Source organism: Scyliorhinus torazame, chromosome 21, assembly GCF_047496885.1.
Source record: "Scyliorhinus torazame isolate Kashiwa2021f chromosome 21, sScyTor2.1, whole genome shotgun sequence".
NCBI classification, from domain to species: Eukaryota; Metazoa; Chordata; class Chondrichthyes; order Carcharhiniformes; family Scyliorhinidae; genus Scyliorhinus; species Scyliorhinus torazame.
Window position 1 is genome coordinate 130,003,087 of NC_092727.1, and position 20,016 is coordinate 130,023,102.

The following is a 20,016-nucleotide window of genomic DNA, read 5'->3' on the forward strand; positions in this document are numbered from 1 at the left end:
ATTGCAGAGTCAACTATCTACAAGTTGCACTGCAGCAACTTGCCAGCATCTTTATAGCAGAACTTCCCAAAATGGTCACATCTAACAAATAAGAGGACAAGGGGAACAGATGTGTGAGAACGCCATCATCTCCAAATCACACACCATCCTGATTTGGGACTTGTATTGACCTTTCATTCATCATCACTGGGCCATAATCCCGGAGTTCCCTGTGGGGTTTACCTTCACCACACATACCCCAATGGTTCATTCAAGAAGACTGCTCATCATAGCTTCGGGGAATGTGGGGCTGAGCAATAAAAATTGGCCTTGCCAATGACACTCCGATCCTGTGAATAAAAGGTAGCCCATGACACCGACCCCATCCATGTAGAGTCTAATGTGAATAACTCGCATTGTCCAGGAGATATCTTTGTTCTGTCCTCACGGGATTGTCATGCATTAAGCACAAGTCACATCCTGCAGATCATTCATTGATGCCGCAGAGATCGAGAATTCGAGGGTGTGGGATGAAATGGATTTCTCCATGGGCAGCTTACAAGGACTCAAGTGACTGAAAATCCTTTCTGTGCCCTGAATGATCATAGAATTTACAGTGCAGAAGGAGGCCATTCAGCCCATTGAGTCTGCACCGGTTCTTGGAAAGAGCACCCCACCCAAGGTCAACACCGCCACCCTATCCCCATAACCCAGCAACTCCACCCAACACCAAGGGCAATTTTGGACACTAAAGGCAATTTATCATGGCCAATCCACCTAACCTGCACATCTTTGGACTGTGGGAGGAAACCGGAGCACCCGGAGGAAACCCACGCACACACGGGGAGGATGTGCAGACTCCGCACAGACAGTGACCCAAGCTGGAATCGAACCTGGGACCCTGGAGCTGTGAAGCAATTGTGCTATCCACAAGGCTACCGTGCTGCCCCCAGATGAATGGTTTCTCTGTGCCAGTGGGATGGAATGTGGTTGTGATGGGCCACAGAACATCAACTCCGTATGAAAGGCAGAAGCTGAATTCTCTGCGGGGTTCCAGCTCTGTGTTTTTCTGTGTTTTAGGGAGTTTTGGAAGGTGAGGCACTTGTGAAATCCGCTCTGCTGATGGGTCACTTTTTCCATTCCAGGTTATCACAGATTTCGATATGACTTTAACTTGTTTTGCCAACGAAGGCAAAAGAAGCCCGACCTGTCACAGTGAGTATTGTCAGCCCCTGTCACGGGACTGTACCTGTCTTGGGGGCGTTTTGATGGGGACAGTGTAGAGGGAGCTTTACTCTGGATCTAACCCCAAAATGTACCTGTCCTGGGAGTGTTTGATGGGGACAGTGTAGAGGGAGCTTTACTCTGTATGTAACCCCTTGCTGTACCTGTCCTGGGAGTGTTTGATGGGGACAGTGTAGAGGGAGCTTTACTCTGTATGTAACCCCTTGCTGTACCTGTCCTGGGAGTGTTTGATGGGGACAGTGTAGAGGGAGCTTTACTCTGTATCTAACCCCGTGCTGTACCTGTCCTGGGAGTGTTTGATTCTGACAAACCTCCGTTCCCAACATTGTGTGCTCACTGAGGCAATATCAATGTTCTAGAAAGTATGAAGGAATCTGCAAAAGGAACAGTGTAAATGAACTAAATTGTTTAATGTGAAGCAAAAGCAATCTGGTTATAATACTATTTATGTATTTTTGATTTTTACAGACATTATTCAAGACAGCAAGTTGATTAGTGAAGAATGCAGGATAAAGGTACAGATATGTACAGATATATATAAACAGCTCTCTCCATAATTTGGAATTATAAGGGAACTTCTAAGATGTGGGAATTGTCATGATGATATTAACTCACTGAATCCATTTTTTCACATGGTAGATTGCTCTGAGTGTATGGGACAGTGTTGCGGGCCCAGAATATCCCAGCTAACTGCTGTCACTTGCATTCCAATTCCTTGCCCTCTCTCCATATCTTATTTTGCAAGCAAATATAATTCTGCCTTTAAATATCCCAGTTTATTGTGGAGCAGGCTTCATGTGAGAGTGTTCACTTTTAACTCGCATTCTGGTTTATGATGAATGTATGAAATTAATATATACTGTATTTTTTATCTGTTGTAGTAAGGCTTTTAAAAGCCTGGGTTAAGGTATACGTTTGGTGAGGTAATATTATTAAAGAATTAAGGTTGGTATCCAGACTGTGTCTTTTAAGGCTGGAATTAGGAAGTTGTAAAAGGTGAGGCTATGTTTGATTCCAACCAATTACTTGGTTACAGATATAGAACTGATGGGACAATGTTATGATTGCTGGAGATTCCCTGGAGACTGGATAATTTGTGAGGGGTTGTATTTAGTCCTAGCTAAGCAAGTCATGTGACATATTAGTGGGATACAGATGTAGTTTATCAGAGGAGCCAGGTCTGTCTGAAGTTTTGCAGTTTACCATAGGATTTGAGTTTGACAAGACAAAGGATTTAAGTTGAACAGTAGCTTTGCCAAATGGTGCTGGGATGAGCAGAGGTGTACTGGATCTTCTCTTGAAATGAACTTTCTACAAAGTCTCCACAGAGCTACGCAAGTATTTGGTATGTTAACTTTATTTATTAATGACATTTGAACTGTATTGGATTGCTTAATTGGAATTAGTAGCATAGAACATAGAACGATACAGCGCAGTACAGGCCCTTCGGCCCACGATGTTGCACCGAAACAAAAGCCATCTAACCTACACTATGCCATTATCATCCATATGTTTATCCAATAAACTTTTAAATGCCCTCAATGTTGGCGAGTTCACGACTGTTGCAGGTAGGGCATTCCACGGCCTCACTACTCTTTGCGTAAAGAACCTACCTCTGTCCTATATCTATTACCCCTCAGTTTAAAGCTATGTCCCCTTGTGCCAGCCATTTCCATCCACGGGAGAAGGCTCTCACTGTCCACCCTATCTAACCCCCTGATCATTTTGTATGCCTCTATTAAGTCTCCTCTTAACCTTCTTCTCTCCAACAAAAACAACCTCAAGTCCATCAGCCTTTCCTCATAAGATTTTCCCTCCATACCAGGCAACATCCTGGTAAATCTCCTCTGCACCCGCTCCAAAGCCTCCACGTCCTTCCTATAATGCGGTGACCAGAACTGTACGCAATACTCCAAATGCGGCCGTACCAGAGTTTTGTACAGCTGCAACATGACCTCCTGACTCCGGAACTCAATCCCTCTACCAATAAAGGCCAACACTCCATAGGCCTTCTTCACAACCCTATCAACCTGGGTGGCAACTTTCAGGGATCTATGTACATGGACACCTAGATCCCTCTGCTCATCCACACTTCCAAGAACTTTACCATTGGCCAAATATTCCGCATTCCTGTTATTCCTTCCAAAGTGAATCACCTCACACTTCTCTACATTAAACTCCATTTGCCACCTCTCAGCCCAGCTCTGCAGCTTATCTATATCCCTCAGTAACCTGCTACATCCTTCCACACTGTCGACAACACCACCGACTTTAGTATCGTCTGCAAATTTACTCACCCACCCTTCTGCGCCTTCCTCTAGGTCATTGATAAAAAATGACAAACAGCAACGGCCCCAGAACAGATCCTTGTGGTACGCCACTTGTAACTGAACTCCATTCTGAACATTTCCCATCAACCACCACCCTCTGTCTTCTTTCAGCTAGCCAATTTCTAATCCACATCTCTAAATCACCCTCAATCCCCAGCCTCCGTATTTTCTGCAATAGCCTACCGTGGGGAACCTTATCAAACGCTTTACTGAAATCCATATACACCACATCAACTGCTCTACCCTCGTCTACCTGTTCAGTCACCTTCTCAAAGAACTCGATAAGGTTTGTGAGGCATGACCTACCCTTCACAAAGCCATGCTGACTATCCCTGATCATATTATTCCTATCTAGATGATTATAAATCTTGTCTCTTATAATCCCCTCCAAGACTTTACCCACTACAGCAACCGGTCTATAGTTGCTGGGGTTGTCTCTGCTCCCCTTTTTGAACAAAGGGACCACATTTGCTATCCTCCAGTCCTCTGGCACTATTCCTGTAGCCAATGATGACATAAAAATCAAAGCCAAAGGTCAAGCAATCTCTTCCCTGGCCTCCCAGAGAATCCTAGGATAAATCCCATCAGGCCCCGGGGACTTATCTATTTTCACCCTGTCCAGAATTGCCAACACCTCTTCCCTACATACCTCAATGCCATCTATTCTAATAGCCTGGGTCTCAGCATTCTCCTCCACAACATTATCTTTTTCCTGAGTGAATACTGACAAAAAATATTCATTTAGTATCTCTCCTATCTCTTCAGACTCCACACACAACTTCCCATCCCTGTCCTTGACTGGTCCTACTCTTTCCCTAGTCATTCGCTTATTCCTGACATACCTATAGAAAGCTTTTGGGTTTTCCTTGATCCTACCTGCCAAATACTTCTCATGTCCCCTCCTTGCTCGTCTTAGCTCTCTCTTTAGATCCTTCCTCGCTACCTTGTAACTATCCATCGCCCCAACTTAAACTTCACACCTCATCTTCACATAGGCCTCCTTCTTCCTCTTAACAAGAGATTCCACTTCTTTGGTAAACCACGGTTCCCTCGCTCTACGCCTTCCTCCCTGCCTGACCGGTACATACTTATCAAGGACACGCAGTAGCTGATCCTTGAACAAGCTCCACTTATCCAGTGTGCCCAACACTTGCAGCCTACTTCTCCACCTTATCCCCTCCCCAAGTCACGTCTAATGGAATCATAATTGCCCTTCCCCCAGCTATAACTCTTGCCCTGCGGTGTATACTTATCCCTTTCCATCATTAACGTAAACGTCACCGAATTGTGGTCACTGTCCCCAAAGTGCTCTCCTACCTCCAAATCCAACACCTGGCCTGGTTCATTACCCAAAACCAAATCACACGTGACCTCGCCTCTTGTTGGCCTGTCAACATATTGTGTCAGGAAACCCTCCTGCACACACTGTACAAAAAACGACCCATCTAATGTACTCGAACTATATCTTTTTCAGTCAATATTTGGAAAGTTAAAGTCTCCCATAATAACTACCCTGTTACTTTCGCTCTTATCCAGGATCATCCTCGCCATCCTTTCCTCTACATCCCTAGAACTATTTGGAGGCCTATAGAAAACTCCCAACAGGGTGACCTCTCCTTTCCTGTTTCTAACCTCAGCCCATACTACCTCGAAAGATGAGTCCTCATCTAGCATCCTCTCCGCCACCGTAATACTGCTCTTGACTAGCAGCGCCACACCTCTCCCTCTTTTGCCTCCTTCTCTGAGCTTACTAAAACACCTAAACCCCGGAACCTGCAACATCCATTCCTGTCCCTGCTCTATCCATGTCTCCGAAATGGCCACAACATCGAAGTCCCAGGTACCAACCCATGCTGCCAGTTCCCCTACCTTATTTCGTATACTCCTGGCATTGAAATAGACACACTTCAAACCACCCTACCTAAACACTGGCCCCCTCCTGCGACGTCAAATCTGTGCTCCTGACCTCTATACTCTCATTCTCCCTTACCCTAAAACTACAATCCAGGTTCCCATGCCCCTGCTGCATTAGTTTAAACCCCCCCAAAGAGCACTAACAAATCTCCCCCCCAGGATATTTGTGCCCCTCAGGTTCAGATGTAGACCATCCTGTCTGTAGAGGTCCCACCTTCCCCAGAAAGAGCCCCAGTTGTCCAGAAATCTGAATCCCTCCCGCCTGCACCATCCCTGTAGCCATGTGTTTAATTGCTCTCTCTCCCTATTCCTCATCTCACTATCACGTGGCACGGGCAACAACCCAGAGATAACAACTCTGTTTGTTCTAGTTCTGAGCTTCCATCCTAGCTCCCTGAAAGCCTGCCTGACATCCCTGTCCCCTTTCCTACCTACGTCGTTAGTGCCAATGTGGACCACGACTTGGGGCTGCTCCCCCTCCCCCTTAAGGACCCGGAAGACACGATCTGAGACATCACGTACCCTTGCACCTGGGAGGCAACATACCAAACGTGAGTCTCTCACGCTCACACAAAATCTCCTATCTGTGCCCCTGACTATCGAGTCCCCAATTACTAATGCTCTGCTCCTCTTCCCCCCTTCCCTTCTGAGCAACAGGGACAGACTCCGTGCCAGAGGCCCGTACCCCATGGCTTACCCCTGGTAAGTCTCTTCCCCCCCCCCCCCCCCCAACAAGTATCCAAAGCGGTATACTTGTTTCTCAGGGGAACGACCGCAGGGGATCCCTGCACTGACTGCTTCTTCCCAGTCCCTCTTACAGTTACCCATCTATCTCCAATCTTTGGTGTAACTAATTCCCTAAAGCTGCTATCTATGACCCCCTCTGCCTCCCGAATGATCCAAAGTTCTTCCAACTCCAGCTCCAGTTCCCTAACTCGGTCTTGGAGGAGCTGGAGATGGCAGCACTTCCTGCAGGTAAAATCAGCAGGGACACTAAAGGCATCCCTCACCTCAAACATCCTGCAGGAGGAACATTGCACTCCCTTCCCTGCCATCCCTCTAACTTTCTACCAAGATCTGGCTAACAACGAAATTAAATTTTTAAAAAAATAAATAATAATAATAAAATATGGTACTTACCTCACACCAATGGGTCTTATTATTAGGTTAGAGGAGGAGGGCGGGTGGGAGACACTAGCAGATCTAGATAGTTAGGTTTTTCCTTTTACTTAAGTGTTTAACTGATAATTGTAAAGCTACTTCTTTTTTGTCAATGTCATTAATGCTGTGCTAAATTAAAGTTTATTTTAACAGAAAAGATATCTATTGGTCAATGTTATCACTCCCGGAGTGAAATATCCCTTCCTCAGAGTTTTACAAAAAAGAAATCGGGTTTGGGGTTCTCACCTGGTGTCCTAACAAATGTTGGGGTCTGCTCCGGTATCCTAACATACTGGATTCCTCATCCTGGGGAAAGAATTGTTCCCTTGTCTCTCGGACAACTCTTCATTTTTTTAAACACTACAATCAGATCAACCTTTCACCTCCTGGGAATGTTACCAAAGTTTACTCACTCTCCGTCTCAGGCATGTGTATGAGCAGTGTGGAATCCAACATGAGACCGTTGCCCGCTCCTCCTCCGTTTCCACGCCGGGGGACTGTGGAGGTTACAGCAGCAATTAAAGAAGAGAAACTCCACATTATTACAATAATAATTCTCTCTCATTACAGCTGAAGGACCTTTTCAAAACGTATTATCCCATTGAGATCGACCCCTCTCGCAGCATCGAAGAGAAGTTTCCCCTGATGATTGAGTGGTGGGTCATGATCCTCAGATTTTGCTTGCTTCTACTTTTATTCTAACTCCCTCCAGCCACACAGAGCAGAATGTTCTCATCGAAGGGTTCGGGATGCAGCGGATACTCTCAGTGATGGGTAGAGCATGCTCAGGAGGAACAAGTGAGGGGGGGGGGGGGTGACATTTGGCCTTGGCACCTCTGTGTTAGAAAGAGACTACAACACCATAGTCGCTGCCGATAGGTCCCCAAGACCTTGGACCCCAACTGCTCTGTGGAACCCTGAACACTTTCGTTGTCCACGTGCTCGGGGGAGGAGGGGGAATTATTTATGATCCTTCCACCCCCCCCCCCCCCCCCCCAATCCCACTTTGAGGTTGATGTGATGCACAGTTGACGATTTGAATCTTGTAGAGCAGGAGTTCAAATAAATCTTCAGAAATCCTGCGATTTTCTTTTTTTATTTAGTCATTCTTTTTAACACAATTTAGCTACGTTTTTCTTCAAATTCATTCTGAGTTATGTGTACCTGGTCGGCATTAATATTACCCATCCCCTAATTGCCCCTTGAGAAGGTGGTGGTGAGCTGCCCCCTTGAACCGCCGCAGTCCATGTGGTGTAGGTACACCCGCTGCGCTGTTAGCGAGGGAGTTCCAGGATTTTGACCCAGTGACACTGAAGGAACGGCAATATATTTCCCACGTCAGGATGGTGAGTGACCTGGAGGGGAGCTTGCAGGCGCTGGTGTCATCGTGCGTCTGCTGTCCTCGTCTTTCTAGGTGGTGGAGATCACAATTTGGAAGGTGCTGCCAAAGGAACCTTGGTGAGTTGCTGCAGTGCATCTTATAGATGATACCAGTGTTGTCACTGTGCGTGGTGGTGGAATGTCAATCTTGACAGTGGTGATTAAACACCTGGTGTCAAGCCTCCCAAGTGTTGTTGCAAGCGTGAGGTAATTGGAAACGATAAAATTCTGACCCTTGACTGACCACAGGATCTGTGTTCTCACTACAGGTGGACAAAAGTCCATGAGCAGCTTGTCGGTCAAAGGATCCAAAAGAGCAAGCTGGACAAAACCGTGAGGGAATCGGGTGCTCAGCTGAGGTAGGCATCATCCATTGTGTGTTCTGTATTTTAGCTCCAAGTTGGCAGCACTCTGAATCATTTTGGGGAAGACAATAAACTGAGACCCCACCTGTCTCCATGGGTGAACGTAAAAGATTCCATTGCATTTTTTGAAAAAGAGCAGATTTCTTCCCGGTGTCCTGGTCAATATTTATCCCTCCATCAACATTAGCAAATCAAATGATCTCATCATTATCACATTGCCATTTCTGGCAGCTTACTGTGCATAAATTAGCTGCCATGTGTCCTGCATTATAACAATGACTACACTTCAAAAGGTACCCCATTGCTAGTAATGTGCTCTGGGACATCCGTAGACTATGAAAGACACTATATAAATGCAAGGTGGTCAGTTTTCTTCCATCCTCCATTTAATGCAGCTGTTGTAATCCATTGAGTTAATTTTGCTCTTCATTTAGCAAGCAACCTAATGTGTGATGTACTGTTTTCTCTTGCAGGGATGGATACAAAATTTTCTTTGATAGACTTCACCAATACAATGTTCCTGTCTTCATATTCTCGGCTGGTGTTGGTGACATTTTGGAGGAAATAATCCGACAGCTTGGCGTCTATCACCGAAACGTTACTGTGGTGTCAAATTTCATGGACTTCGATGAGAATGTGAGTGATTGACTGAGATTTTTGGGGGGGTGGCCTCCTCTGTTAGGGCGGGGCTTTCAGGTGGGGGCAGGGAATAGGTCCGATGGTCCGGTAAATTATTTCTAGGGCTGGTTCGAGATGGGAATTTAGGAATCTCCCACTGGATGTTTACAGTGAGTGTGGACAATGGAATTGTTGAGTTGTCTATGTCCGCAGTTGGAATATGGAAGAGTCAGGATTTATTACCAAGCAAGGGAGGTGGTAACTACCAATTGGGAGAGGGGGGGATGCAATTCCTGCCACTGAGGGAGGGGCACATTAAAAATTCCTTATAGATGAAACCTAGTGTAAAGGCTAATAGTCAATCTTAGAAACTTAAACACCCGCACTCCAACTAGTTTTACCTTTCTCCTTTTGGTGGGGATAGCTTCTGTGAACGAAACATTGGGTGCTTGTTCTATTGGTTTGTGTGTCAAAATATAAATTCAACATGTACCAGAACTGCTCCTCAGGCCAAGGGAAATGCCAGATGTTTCAATATTCTATAACTGCATACATTGAGTGGGATGTTGCTGTGTGCCTATTTGGCTGCCATGTTTTGTACTTTTCAGTACTGACTGCACTTCAAAAGTACTACATTCTGAGGTGTCCTGAGATTGTGAAAGATGCTATACAAATGCAAGTCTTGGAGTCAAACACAAGTGCAGTTTTAGACTAGGGCTGAACTGCAAAGGCCGGCAGTGAAACTTTCTTGTTACAAGTTTATCATGTGTTTGTTTCTTTCCCCACTCAGGGGCTTCTGAAAGGATTTAAAGGTGAAATCATCCATGTTTACAATAAGCGTGAAGGTGCCCTGCGGAATACAGAACACTTCCAGCAGCTAGGGGAATACAGCAACATCATTCTCCTGGGAGACTCACTTGGAGATCTCAGCATGGCTGATGGGGTGCAGAATCAGGAGAACATCCTGAAGATTGGGTTTCTGAATGACAAGGTGAGGGGAGATGTATGAGAGAACAGAATACACTCCTGGCTTTGCCCCTTGCCAGGGGGATTCAGTCAAAATTATTTGCCATCCCAGAATCACAGGTGGTTAGCACTGACAGCAGATTATGAACTGGAGGAGGTTGATCAGCTCCTGGAGCCGGTTGCAGCGTTCAATATCATTGTTAAACTCCAGGCAGCATGGTGGCGCAGTGGTTAGCACTGCTGCCTCACGGCGCCGAAGTCCCGGGTTCGATCCCAGCCCCGGGTCACTGTCTGTGTGGAGTTTGCACATTCTCCCCATGTCAGCATGTGTCTCACCCCCACAACCCAAAGATGTGCAGGGTGGGTGGATTGACCACGCTAAATTGCCCCTTAATTGGAAAAAAAAATTGGATATTCCAAATTTAAAAAAATATCATTGCTAAACTCCTCTTTACCCTATGTACAATCAACCGTCCCTCATTGCCATTAGCTAGCAAAAAAATCATTCAGATTTAAAACTATTAATTAAGCGAGAATTGAATGTTTCTTTCAAATGGGAGAGAGCTCCTCACATCATCTATCCTTTGCCTGAAGCGTTTCCTAACTTCTGTCCTGAATAACTATGATTTCAAGGTTATAGCCTCTTGTTCTAGACAGAAAGGTTTCTCTCTGTTTAACCTCTAAACTCCTTTAAAAATCCTAAAACCTCAGTCAATTAGCTGATTGTTTTTTGAGCCGTGCTGGGGTACAGTTACATAAATAGATGCTGTGACTTGCCCAAGATGCTATTCCTCATGTGCCAGACAGGACATATATTTGACTAGGGTAGGCATCGCTTTTAACAATCAATCCTTTGTCACCCAAATTCAAGTGCTAACTCTGCATGCGTCAAGAGTTAGAGTGTGGACTGCCTTTCATCTGGGACCCCAGGGTAGAGGATTACGGCACAAGGAAGTGATGAGGGTTTTGGCAACGGTCAGTATCATGACTGGTACGGTCTTGGAGGGCCGAAGGGCCTGTTCCTGTGCTGTATTCTTTGTTCTGGTCACCGAAGCCAGGTTAAGGCTTGCTAGTATGGTGTTGCTGCAATCAGTTAATTAAGCACAGAGCTGGTATTGCTGACCTGCAGGGCTCAGTAGCAGTGTGAGGATCTTTACCCACTGAAGACAATTCATTGTAGATTCTCCTATAAATCTCTCACACCTTTTCTGTGTCTTTGTTTCTCCTGCAGGTCGATCAACTCCTAGACAAATACCTGGCCTCGTATGACATTGTCCTTGTGAGTGACGAAACCTTGGCTGTAGCTAATGGAATCCTGCAGCATGTTCTTAATCCTGGTCTATTGCCAAATTACTGTGAGGCAGGGGCTGTTTAGCACACTGGGCTAAATCGCTGGCTTTGAAAGCAGGCCAACAGCACGGTTCAATTCCCGTACCAGTCTCCCCAAACAGGCGCCGGAATGTGGCGACTAGGGGCTTTTCACAGTAACTTCATTTGAAGCCTACTTGTGACAATAAGCAATTTTCATTTCATTTCATTTCATTAGGCATCTTGAAAATATCAATACTGGCTCAGACTTGGGAGAGAAATCTGGGGTTTGATTAATGTGGTCTGTGATGCACAAACAAGGCACCCTGTGCTGAGCAGGCTCAGAACAACTGGACTCGCCCTGTTCGTAATCCAGTGTAGTATTTTAAAACGAGAGTGGCGGTTTTATAGTTTTTAGTGTCAAACGTAGCCTAAGATTCGATCCTGGCCCCGGGTCACTGTCCATGCGGAGTTTGCACATTCTCCCCATGTTTGCGTGGATCTCACCCCATAACCCAAAGAAGTGCAGGGTAGGTGGATTGGCCACGCTAAATTGCCAATTAAATTGGGAAAAAAAGAATTGGATACTCTAAATTTATTTTAAGAAAATCTATTTTCTTTATTATTCTGTTTCTTTGTGTAGGTAAATTGTGTTATCATAGAATTTACAGTGCAGAAGGAGGCCATTCAGCCCATCGAGTCTGCACCGGCCCTTGGAAAGAGCACCCTACCTCAGCCCACACCTCCACCCTAACCCAGTAACCCCACCTAAGCTTGTTCTTAAAAACAGTCACTTTGATCTTTAAGTCATCTTTGTCGACAGGAATAGTGCCAGAAGACTGGAGGATAGCAAATGTTGTCCCCTTGTTCAAGAAGAGGAGTAGAGACAACCCCGGTAACTATAGACCAGTGAGCCTTACTTCTGTTGTGGGCAAAATCTTGGAAAGGTTTATAAGAGATGGGATGTATAATCATCTGGAAAGGAATAATTTGATTAGAGATAGTCAACACGGTTTTGTGAAGGGTAGGTCGTGCCTCACAAACCTTATTGAGTTCTTTGAGAAGGTGACCAAACAGGTGGACGAGGGTAAAGCAGTTGATGTGGTGTATATGGATTTCAGTAAAGCGTTTGATAAGGTTCCCCACGGTAGGCTACTGCAGAAAATATGGAGGCATGGGATTCAGGGTGATTTAGCAGTTTGGATCAGAAATTGGCTAGCTGGAAGAAGACAAAGAGTGGTGGTTGATGGGAAATGTTCAGACTGAAGTCAAGTTACTAGTGGTGTACCACAAGGATCTGTTTTGGGGCCACTGCTGTTTGTCATTTTTATAAAGACTTGGAGGAGGGCGTAGAAGGATGGGTGAGAAAATTTGCAGATGACACGAAAGTCAGTGGAGTTGTGGACAGTGCGGAAGGATGTTACAAGTTACAGAGGGACATAGATAAGCTACAGCGCTTGGCTGAGAGGTGGCAAATGGAGGTTAATGCAGAAAAGTGTGAGGTGATTCATTTTGGAAGGAATAACAGGAAGACAGAGTACTGGGCTAATGGTAAGATTCTTGGCAGTGTGGATGAGCAGAGAGATCTCGGTGTCCATGCACATAGATCCCTGAAAGTTGCCACCCAGGTTGAGAGGGTTGTTAAGGAGGCGTACGGTGTGTTGGCTTTTATTGGTAGAGGGATTGAGTTTCGGAGCCATGAGGTCATGTTGCAGCTGTATTTGGAGTATTGCGTGCAATTCTGGTTGCCGCATTATAGGAAGGATGTGGAAGCATTGGAAAGGGTGCAGAGATTTACCAGAATGTTGCCTGGTATGGAGGGAAGATCTTATGAGGAAAGGCTGAGGGATTTGAGGCTGTTTTTGTTAGAGAGAAGGTTAAGAGGTGACTTAATTGAGGCATACAAGATGATCAGAGGATTGGATAGGGTGGACAGTGAGAGCCTTTTTCCTCGGATGGTGATGTCTAGCACGAAGGGACACAGCTTTAAATTGAGTGGAGATAGATATAAGACAGACGTCAGAGGTAGGTTCTTTACTCAGAGAGTAGTAAGGGCGTGGAATGCCCTGCCTGCAACAGTAGTGGACTCGCCAACACTAAGGGCATTCAAATGGTCATTGGATAGACATATGGACGATAAGGGAATAGTGTAGATGGGCTTTAGAGTGGTTTCACAGGTCGGCACAACATCGAGGGCCGAAGGGCCTGTACTGCGCTGCAATGTTCTATGTTCTAACTGTAGGGCTTTTAACTTGCTGGCTCCCTTACACTCCTATCAAGGTTTCAAAGTTCTGATTTTAAATAAAATATTTGCAACATAAAAGAACTGAAGTCTTTAGTGGCTATGTATGGTTGTCTGTTGTGTGTCAGTGGTGAGCAGCCTGTGGCCCAGGAGACATTTTGTTGACCGTTACCCACACGCAAGTTTGCCACATTCTTAAGATTGTTCCTGTTGGTGTGGCTGTAGCGATTTGCGCATAAGCCAAAGGGGGGGGTGAAGTGAGGTGCGTGCTGATTGCTCACAACATTGACTGTGAGAGCTGTGCGCTCCCTCTGCATCCAAGGTGTAAATATTTCTTTTGCATTTACCATTTCAAGTTGATTTCCATAACTTATGAAATATTCAGCATGAACTAAATCTTACAACTGTGGTCATGGTTAATAAATAAGGCTGATGTCAATCTTGCAGCCCACTGAGATGAAGGAGGGCCTCATGTGACCCACGCTAACCTGGGTTGCCCATCACTGTTGTATGTTGGTGAAGGAAATGTGTGAACTTGATGCGTGCAGATTTCTCTGGTAACCGACAAAGAATTGTTTTGGTTATTGCCATTTTAATCCCTCCTGGTAAAGGAACCTCTGAAAGAATTCAATCCTACTGGATTATGGTTGCTGGCAGATCTCCAGAGCCTCATCTCTGATTACATCGCACGTTCAGCAATCCCAGGAAGAATGCAGGTTGTTATTGAACTAGTTTTCCATAAAACAAGCTCACCCTGGAAGTCGGTATTATAAAAATAGCTATTCATATCCCTTTGGAAAAGGGAACTTGGCCATCCTTAAATGATCTGCACCTAGTGATTGATATCTAATTGTAGTCTGAAGGCCCATCAAAACTCTGTCATTTGCTGCCACTCAGGGCAACCATTGATGGGTAATAAATGCCAGCAACAGCTGTTAATTTCCTGAGACTATAACCATCTAAATGAGACAAAATGAGAAGAAAGTCTAAAGAAAAACATTTATTTACCCTTTCTCAAACACCGTGGGAATTCTCCACACTTGCATCCTAAATATACAGCACCAAACATCAAGGCAAACCCTGAAGCCCCCGCTTCAAACTAGACGAGCCCAGGGACACACTGCATCCAACAGATACTCTGCACAAAAATCCACTCAATGTAAAAAATAAACACATGGAAAAATATGTGAAATACCCTGAACACAAGAAAATTAACAAGAATGAAAGTCAAGGATGGGTATAAGACAAGACATGGCCTTGAGTAACTTTCCCCATCCAATAAACACAGCGATTGGAAGGTACTGAACTCAACCAGGACATAAGCCGTGAGGCAGGATTCTGAGCCCTGGGCACAGAAGGCAGTTCTCCCAAAGCGTTAAAAGGTGCACGCCCCACCCCCCGTGTGGCTCATTCCCTGAACTTGAGCAATTGTGTGATTGCTGCTGAGGTGGCTTTAGAGATCCAAAGCTGACCTCGCTATATGGGGAAGGGGAAAGGAAAGACAAAAGTGGAATGGGAGGACAAGAAACATTTCAGATCACACTTAAGTTCTCTATGAAAATCTTTGTTGTCCATCTCCAATTGGGGATAAGAGAGGTTTACACCAGACTGGTAGATCTGTTTACCAAGAAATTTCCACTCTGTGAACGGATTGCCACTCCCACCCAGAATATTTAGGTTTGAGTGTCATTGAGCAATGTTCACAGTCCTAACGCAGATAGCAGGAGAGTTGATCCGAGGACCATGTAGAAGGAACAATTATGAAAAGGAGAAAATTGGGACCAATAGCATTAGAGAGAATAGAGAGAGGGAAAATTCAATCGGGATCAAGCGAGTTATTTAACAGAACAGAGTTGAAATAATTTCTTCCAATGTTGTGTGTTTGTAGGGTGCCTGCTTTGGGAAACTATGGAAAGTTTTTTTTTTTAAATATTCAGAGCTCGTCCTTCACAAGCTGTTCATTATCCTCGTCGGTTTTCAGTTTGAGTTCATCTGGAGTGATTTTCCCATCATGATTCCGGTCTTGATTCCCAAACATGTCCTTTATCAGCTTGACAGGATCATCGGTGGGTGAGAGACGGCCCTTGCCTTGATCGACCTGTGTCATGATGTAACTAGAAAACTGTCCAAACAGAGCACAAGGAAAGTTAAAACCCCAGAGTAACCCAGGGCAGGGCCTTATCACAAAATTAACAGAATACTCTCCTTGTGTTGTAACCATTTGGCCCATGAAGTCTGTACTGGCCCTCTGAAGGAGCAACTCATTTAATGACACTACCCAGCCTTCTCCTTGTAACCCTGCACATTCTTCCTTTTCAAATAATAATCCAATTCCCTCTTGAACACCTCCACAATGATCCTGCCTCCGGAAATTTGTGTAGTCCATTCCAGATTCTAACCCCTCCTCGAGTTGAGGGTTATACCAGATAAGTCACGATATTGACTAGCAGAGCAGACTCGAGGGGCCAAATGGCCTACTCCTCCTACGGTTTATGGTCTCTTAACCTCCTCTCCTCCAAAGAAAACTGTTCTAACGTCTCCAATCTTTGATGTAATGAGTTCCTCATCCCTGGAAGGATTCTCATTAATCTTTTCTACACTCTAGGAAATGCTTTCCCAGAGTGTGGCATCCAGAACTGGACGCAATACTCCAGCTGAGGCTAAACGAGGTCTAAATGAAAGATCCTTGGCCTGAAATGTCAACGGTTTTTCTCCACAGATGCTGCCTGCCCTGCTGGCTATTTCCAGCATTTTTGTTTTCATTTCAGTTTCTGCAAGTTTTGCTTTTGTACAAAAGGACGAACCAATGTTTTATACGGGTTTAACATAACTCCCTTGCTTTATTAATCACACACTCAACCTGGTCCTGCCACCTTCAATTATATAATAATAATATTTATTATTGTCACAAGTAGGCTTACATTAACACTGCAATGAAGTTACTGTGAAAAGCCCCTAGTCGCCACATTCCGGCGCCTGTTTGGGTACACAGAGGGAGAATTCAGAATATCCAATTCACCTAACAGCACGTCTTTCGGGACTTGTGGGAGGAAACCGGAGCACCCAGAGGAAACCCACACAGATATGCATGTACATCCTGATCCCGGTGCTCCTGCAATCCTTTTAGAATTGTATCCTTTATATTAAATCTCCATTTTCTTCGTACCAAGATGATTCACTTCACACTTCTCTACTGGTTAAATTTACAACCTGCTCAGGTCCTCTGCCCATTTTGACCGGTCTATACTTTTGAATAAAAGCAAAATTCTGCCAGTGTGCGTGCTCTCTCCAACACCTTCACACCCTTATGAGGGTATGACATCCAGAACAGGACTGAAATAAAAACAGAAAATGCTGGAAAGATTCAGCAGGTCAGCTAGCACCTGTGGAGAGCGAAACAGAGTTAGTGTTTCAAGTCCATATGACTTCTTTAGAGCTGAAGGGGGTAGAAATGTGATAGATTATATGGTTGGAGAGTGGGGGGGGGGTGGAGAAGAATAGAGGGTCAAGGACTGATTGGTGCTAAGGAGAGATGGACAAAGTCGTCATGGTTACAAGACAACGGGAATGTTAACGGTAGCATTAAAGACTAATGAAGATGCGGATGGTAGCATAAACGTAAGATAGCAGAACGTGTTAACAGAACAAAGATTTGTGCTTAGTGATTGTCCTTTTGAAGTTCTGCAATATCCTCAGTCGACAATGCTTTCAAGTTTTATATGATTCTCAAATTTTGAAACTGTACCCTGTAAAGAGGTATAGGTCATTCAATCTAATCAGAATAATTAGGGTCTGGTGAACTTCAGTATAAATCCTTCCTCCATTCCTCTGTCACTCAGCCAATTCTGTATCCATGTTGCCATTGTTCCTTTTATTCCATGAGCTCTAACTTTGTTCACAAGACTGTCCTGCAGCATTGTATAAAATGCCTTTTGGAAGGCCATTTATTTTTAAATTTAGCGTACCCAATTCATTTTTATTTCCAAGGGGCAATTTCGTGTGACCAATTCACCTAACCTGCACATCTTTGGGTTGTGGGGGTGAGGCCCACGCAGACACGGGGAGAATGTGCAAACTCCACACGAATAGTGACCTGGGGCCGGGATCGAACCCGGGTCTTCGGCGCCGTGAGGCAGCAGTGCTAACCACTGTGCCATCGTGCCGCCCCTGGAAGTCCATTTATACCACATCATTAACCTCGTCCGCTTCTCGTTAGTATAGTGGTTCGTATCCCCACCTGTTATGTGGCAAACCCGGGGTTCAATTCCCCAACGGGGAAGTTGTTTCTTTTAAAATAGTTATAATTATTAGCATTAGTCAGGAAGTGCATAGAAGGCCAGACAAGCGCTGCCCATCATGTCTCAGGAAATCGGCGAGCGGTGGAACTGGGGCGATTCGAACAGAAGCCAGCCAGGCAGAGCTGAGAGGGGCCTGGACCGGGCAGCAACGGGACCAGGCAGCGAGGGTGAGAGACGCAGAGGCCAGGCTAGATAGCCAGGAACCAGGATCACAAACAGTTATCTAGAGTTGAGGCCCAGCCCAGAGTCGAGATTGAGCAGAGCAGCAGTTGGGAGGAGCGGAGAGGGCCAGGCAAGCGCTAGCATAGTGTCTTGGGGAATCTGGGAGCAGTGGTCAGCAGGAGTGGGGCAGCTCGACCAGAGGCCAGGCAACAAGGGAGAGGGTGAGAAGGCTGGGCATTGAGGGCTGGATTTTGGGTTTCCGTGTCTTGCGTTATGAGAGCTGAGGTTGGGGGGGGGGGGGGGGGGTCAGGCCCTCACCAGGGGTCGGGGGGGCTGTATGGCCCCCAAAGGTCTATGTCTGCCTCAGGGAATAACGGATTGCAGAGTTTCTCCTGTATATCCGCCATGTTTGATCAAGGGACTGAGGTGTGAGAGGAGAAGGAAAGACAATTATTCTGACGCTGTCCAGGTCACTTTTATCCAGTTTCGGAAGACTGAGCCCCGTTTCAATTACTCTACCTTAAAATGATAACATGTAAAACACCCAGCAATTGGAAATTCTTTCTCCCTTCACTGAGAAACTAGATTCAAGGTGAATAAACATTTTATCTGGAGACTCAAGAGCTGTTCTAGATTCTTCAGAATACTGGAAGACTTGCAGTCTCACTGGTCAATGAGTACCGAACTCTAGCAGTTAGAAATTGGAACATTTCTATCCCACCGAGCAGGGATTGACTGTGGGTCAATTAATTCCCTTCATAAAAGTCACACACTATGCTCACTGACCAACGTCGGTTCCTGGTCCGACAATGCCTTTTTCTCAACTTCATTTTCAATTCTGTACATGGCCGCGACTTCCCAATCTCTGTAATCTCCTCCAGCTCCACAAGCCTCGAGAATTCAGATTTTGTTCTTTTGTTTCCAATATCCTTCATCCCACCATTAATGGCTTTGCCTTCAGCTGCTTGGACTACTAAGCTCTGGAATTTCCTCTCTAAATCTCTCTGCCTCAATACTTTTCTGCTCCTTCAACCCTAACTCTTTGACCCCCCCATCGATGTCAAGGTTTGGTCTTATGATGCTCTTAAAGCACCCTGGGAACCCTATGGGACTATGTTCAAGATCATAGAATTTGCAGTGCTGAAGGAGGCCATTCGGCCCATCGGGTCTGCACCAGCCCATGGGAAGAGCATCCCACTTAAGCCCAGGCTTCCACCCCATCCCCATAACCCAGTAACCCGACCTACCCTTTTGGCACTTGGCAATGTATCATGGCCAATCCACCTAACCTACACATCTTCGGACTGTGGGAAACCAGAGCACCCGGAGGAAACCCACGCAGACACGGCAACAAAGTGCAAACTGCACACAGACAGTCACCCGAGGCAGGAATTGAACCTGGGACCCTGGAGCTGTGAGGCAACAGTGCTAACCACTGTGCTGCCATGCCTCCAGTGTCCCTGGAGCTGTGAGGCAGCAGTGCTAACCACTGTGCTGCCATGCCTCCAGTGTCCCTGGAGCTGTTAGGCAGCAGTGCTAACCACTGTGCTGCCATGTCACCCGAATCCCTGGAGCTGTGAGGCAGCAGTGCTGATCACTGGAGAGTCAATTAGTCCCTGCTCCCAGATTCCCCAAGACACTAAGCTGTTGATCAATTCCTGTTGAATAAAAGGGATTGAGAGCTATGGAGACATTCGTAGATCCATTTGAATCACACCAGGCTTAGGAAAACAGCACAGGAATGTGGCAGAGATCAGAATTGAAAGTGATTACAGTAGATGTGCATGGAATGTGGCAGGACTCAGTTTAGTGACATTTCATGTTGTAACCCAGGGTTCCATTAGTTATGAAGAAACTGCTGCACATTACCTCTTCAAATATGATCTCTCCATCCTGGTTGATGTCAAGCTCCTCATGAAGTTTGGCTGGTGCTTTATCATTCCAGATGAACAGGTAACCCTCTGGAACCCCTGGTTTCATTTTCAGCAGTTCAACGTTGAACTGCATCACTGCACTGCCTGGCACATTTCCAGCTGTGCAGGGCAGGA

The 20,016-nt window shown here is 45.6% G+C and overlaps 2 protein-coding genes across 5 annotated transcripts in view; one reads left to right on the forward strand and one right to left on the reverse strand.

Moving 5' to 3' along the window:
• LOC140398674 (cytosolic 5'-nucleotidase 3-like) overlaps positions 1 to 20,016 on the forward strand; it is a 36,015-nt gene that overhangs the window by 9,118 nt on the left and 6,881 nt on the right. For 3 of the 4 annotated variants that reach the window (XM_072487653.1, XM_072487651.1, XM_072487650.1), the window contains exons 3-9: positions 1,125 to 1,194; positions 1,693 to 1,739; positions 7,200 to 7,285; positions 8,279 to 8,368; positions 8,848 to 9,010; positions 9,783 to 9,983; positions 11,190 to 11,237. In XM_072487653.1, the coding sequence (XP_072343754.1) occupies positions 1,125 to 1,194; positions 1,693 to 1,739; positions 7,200 to 7,285; positions 8,279 to 8,368; positions 8,848 to 9,010; positions 9,783 to 9,983; positions 11,190 to 11,237 (705 nt within the window). Of the gene's footprint in view, positions 1 to 1,124; positions 1,195 to 1,692; positions 1,740 to 7,199; positions 7,286 to 8,278; positions 8,369 to 8,847; positions 9,011 to 9,782; positions 9,984 to 11,189; positions 13,593 to 20,016 lie in introns of those variants that run through there. The other variant, XM_072487652.1, reaches the window with a different exon arrangement.
• LOC140398673 (peptidyl-prolyl cis-trans isomerase FKBP10-like) overlaps positions 14,494 to 20,016 on the reverse strand; it is a 30,756-nt gene continuing 25,233 nt past the window's right edge. The window contains exons 10-11 of the mRNA XM_072487649.1: positions 19,838 to 20,001; positions 14,494 to 15,630 (exon numbers count right to left, since the gene is read on the reverse strand). Coding sequence (XP_072343750.1) covers positions 15,442 to 15,630; positions 19,838 to 20,001 — 353 coding nt within the window. The 3' untranslated portion in view covers positions 14,494 to 15,441. The remainder of the gene's footprint in view (positions 15,631 to 19,837; positions 20,002 to 20,016) is intronic.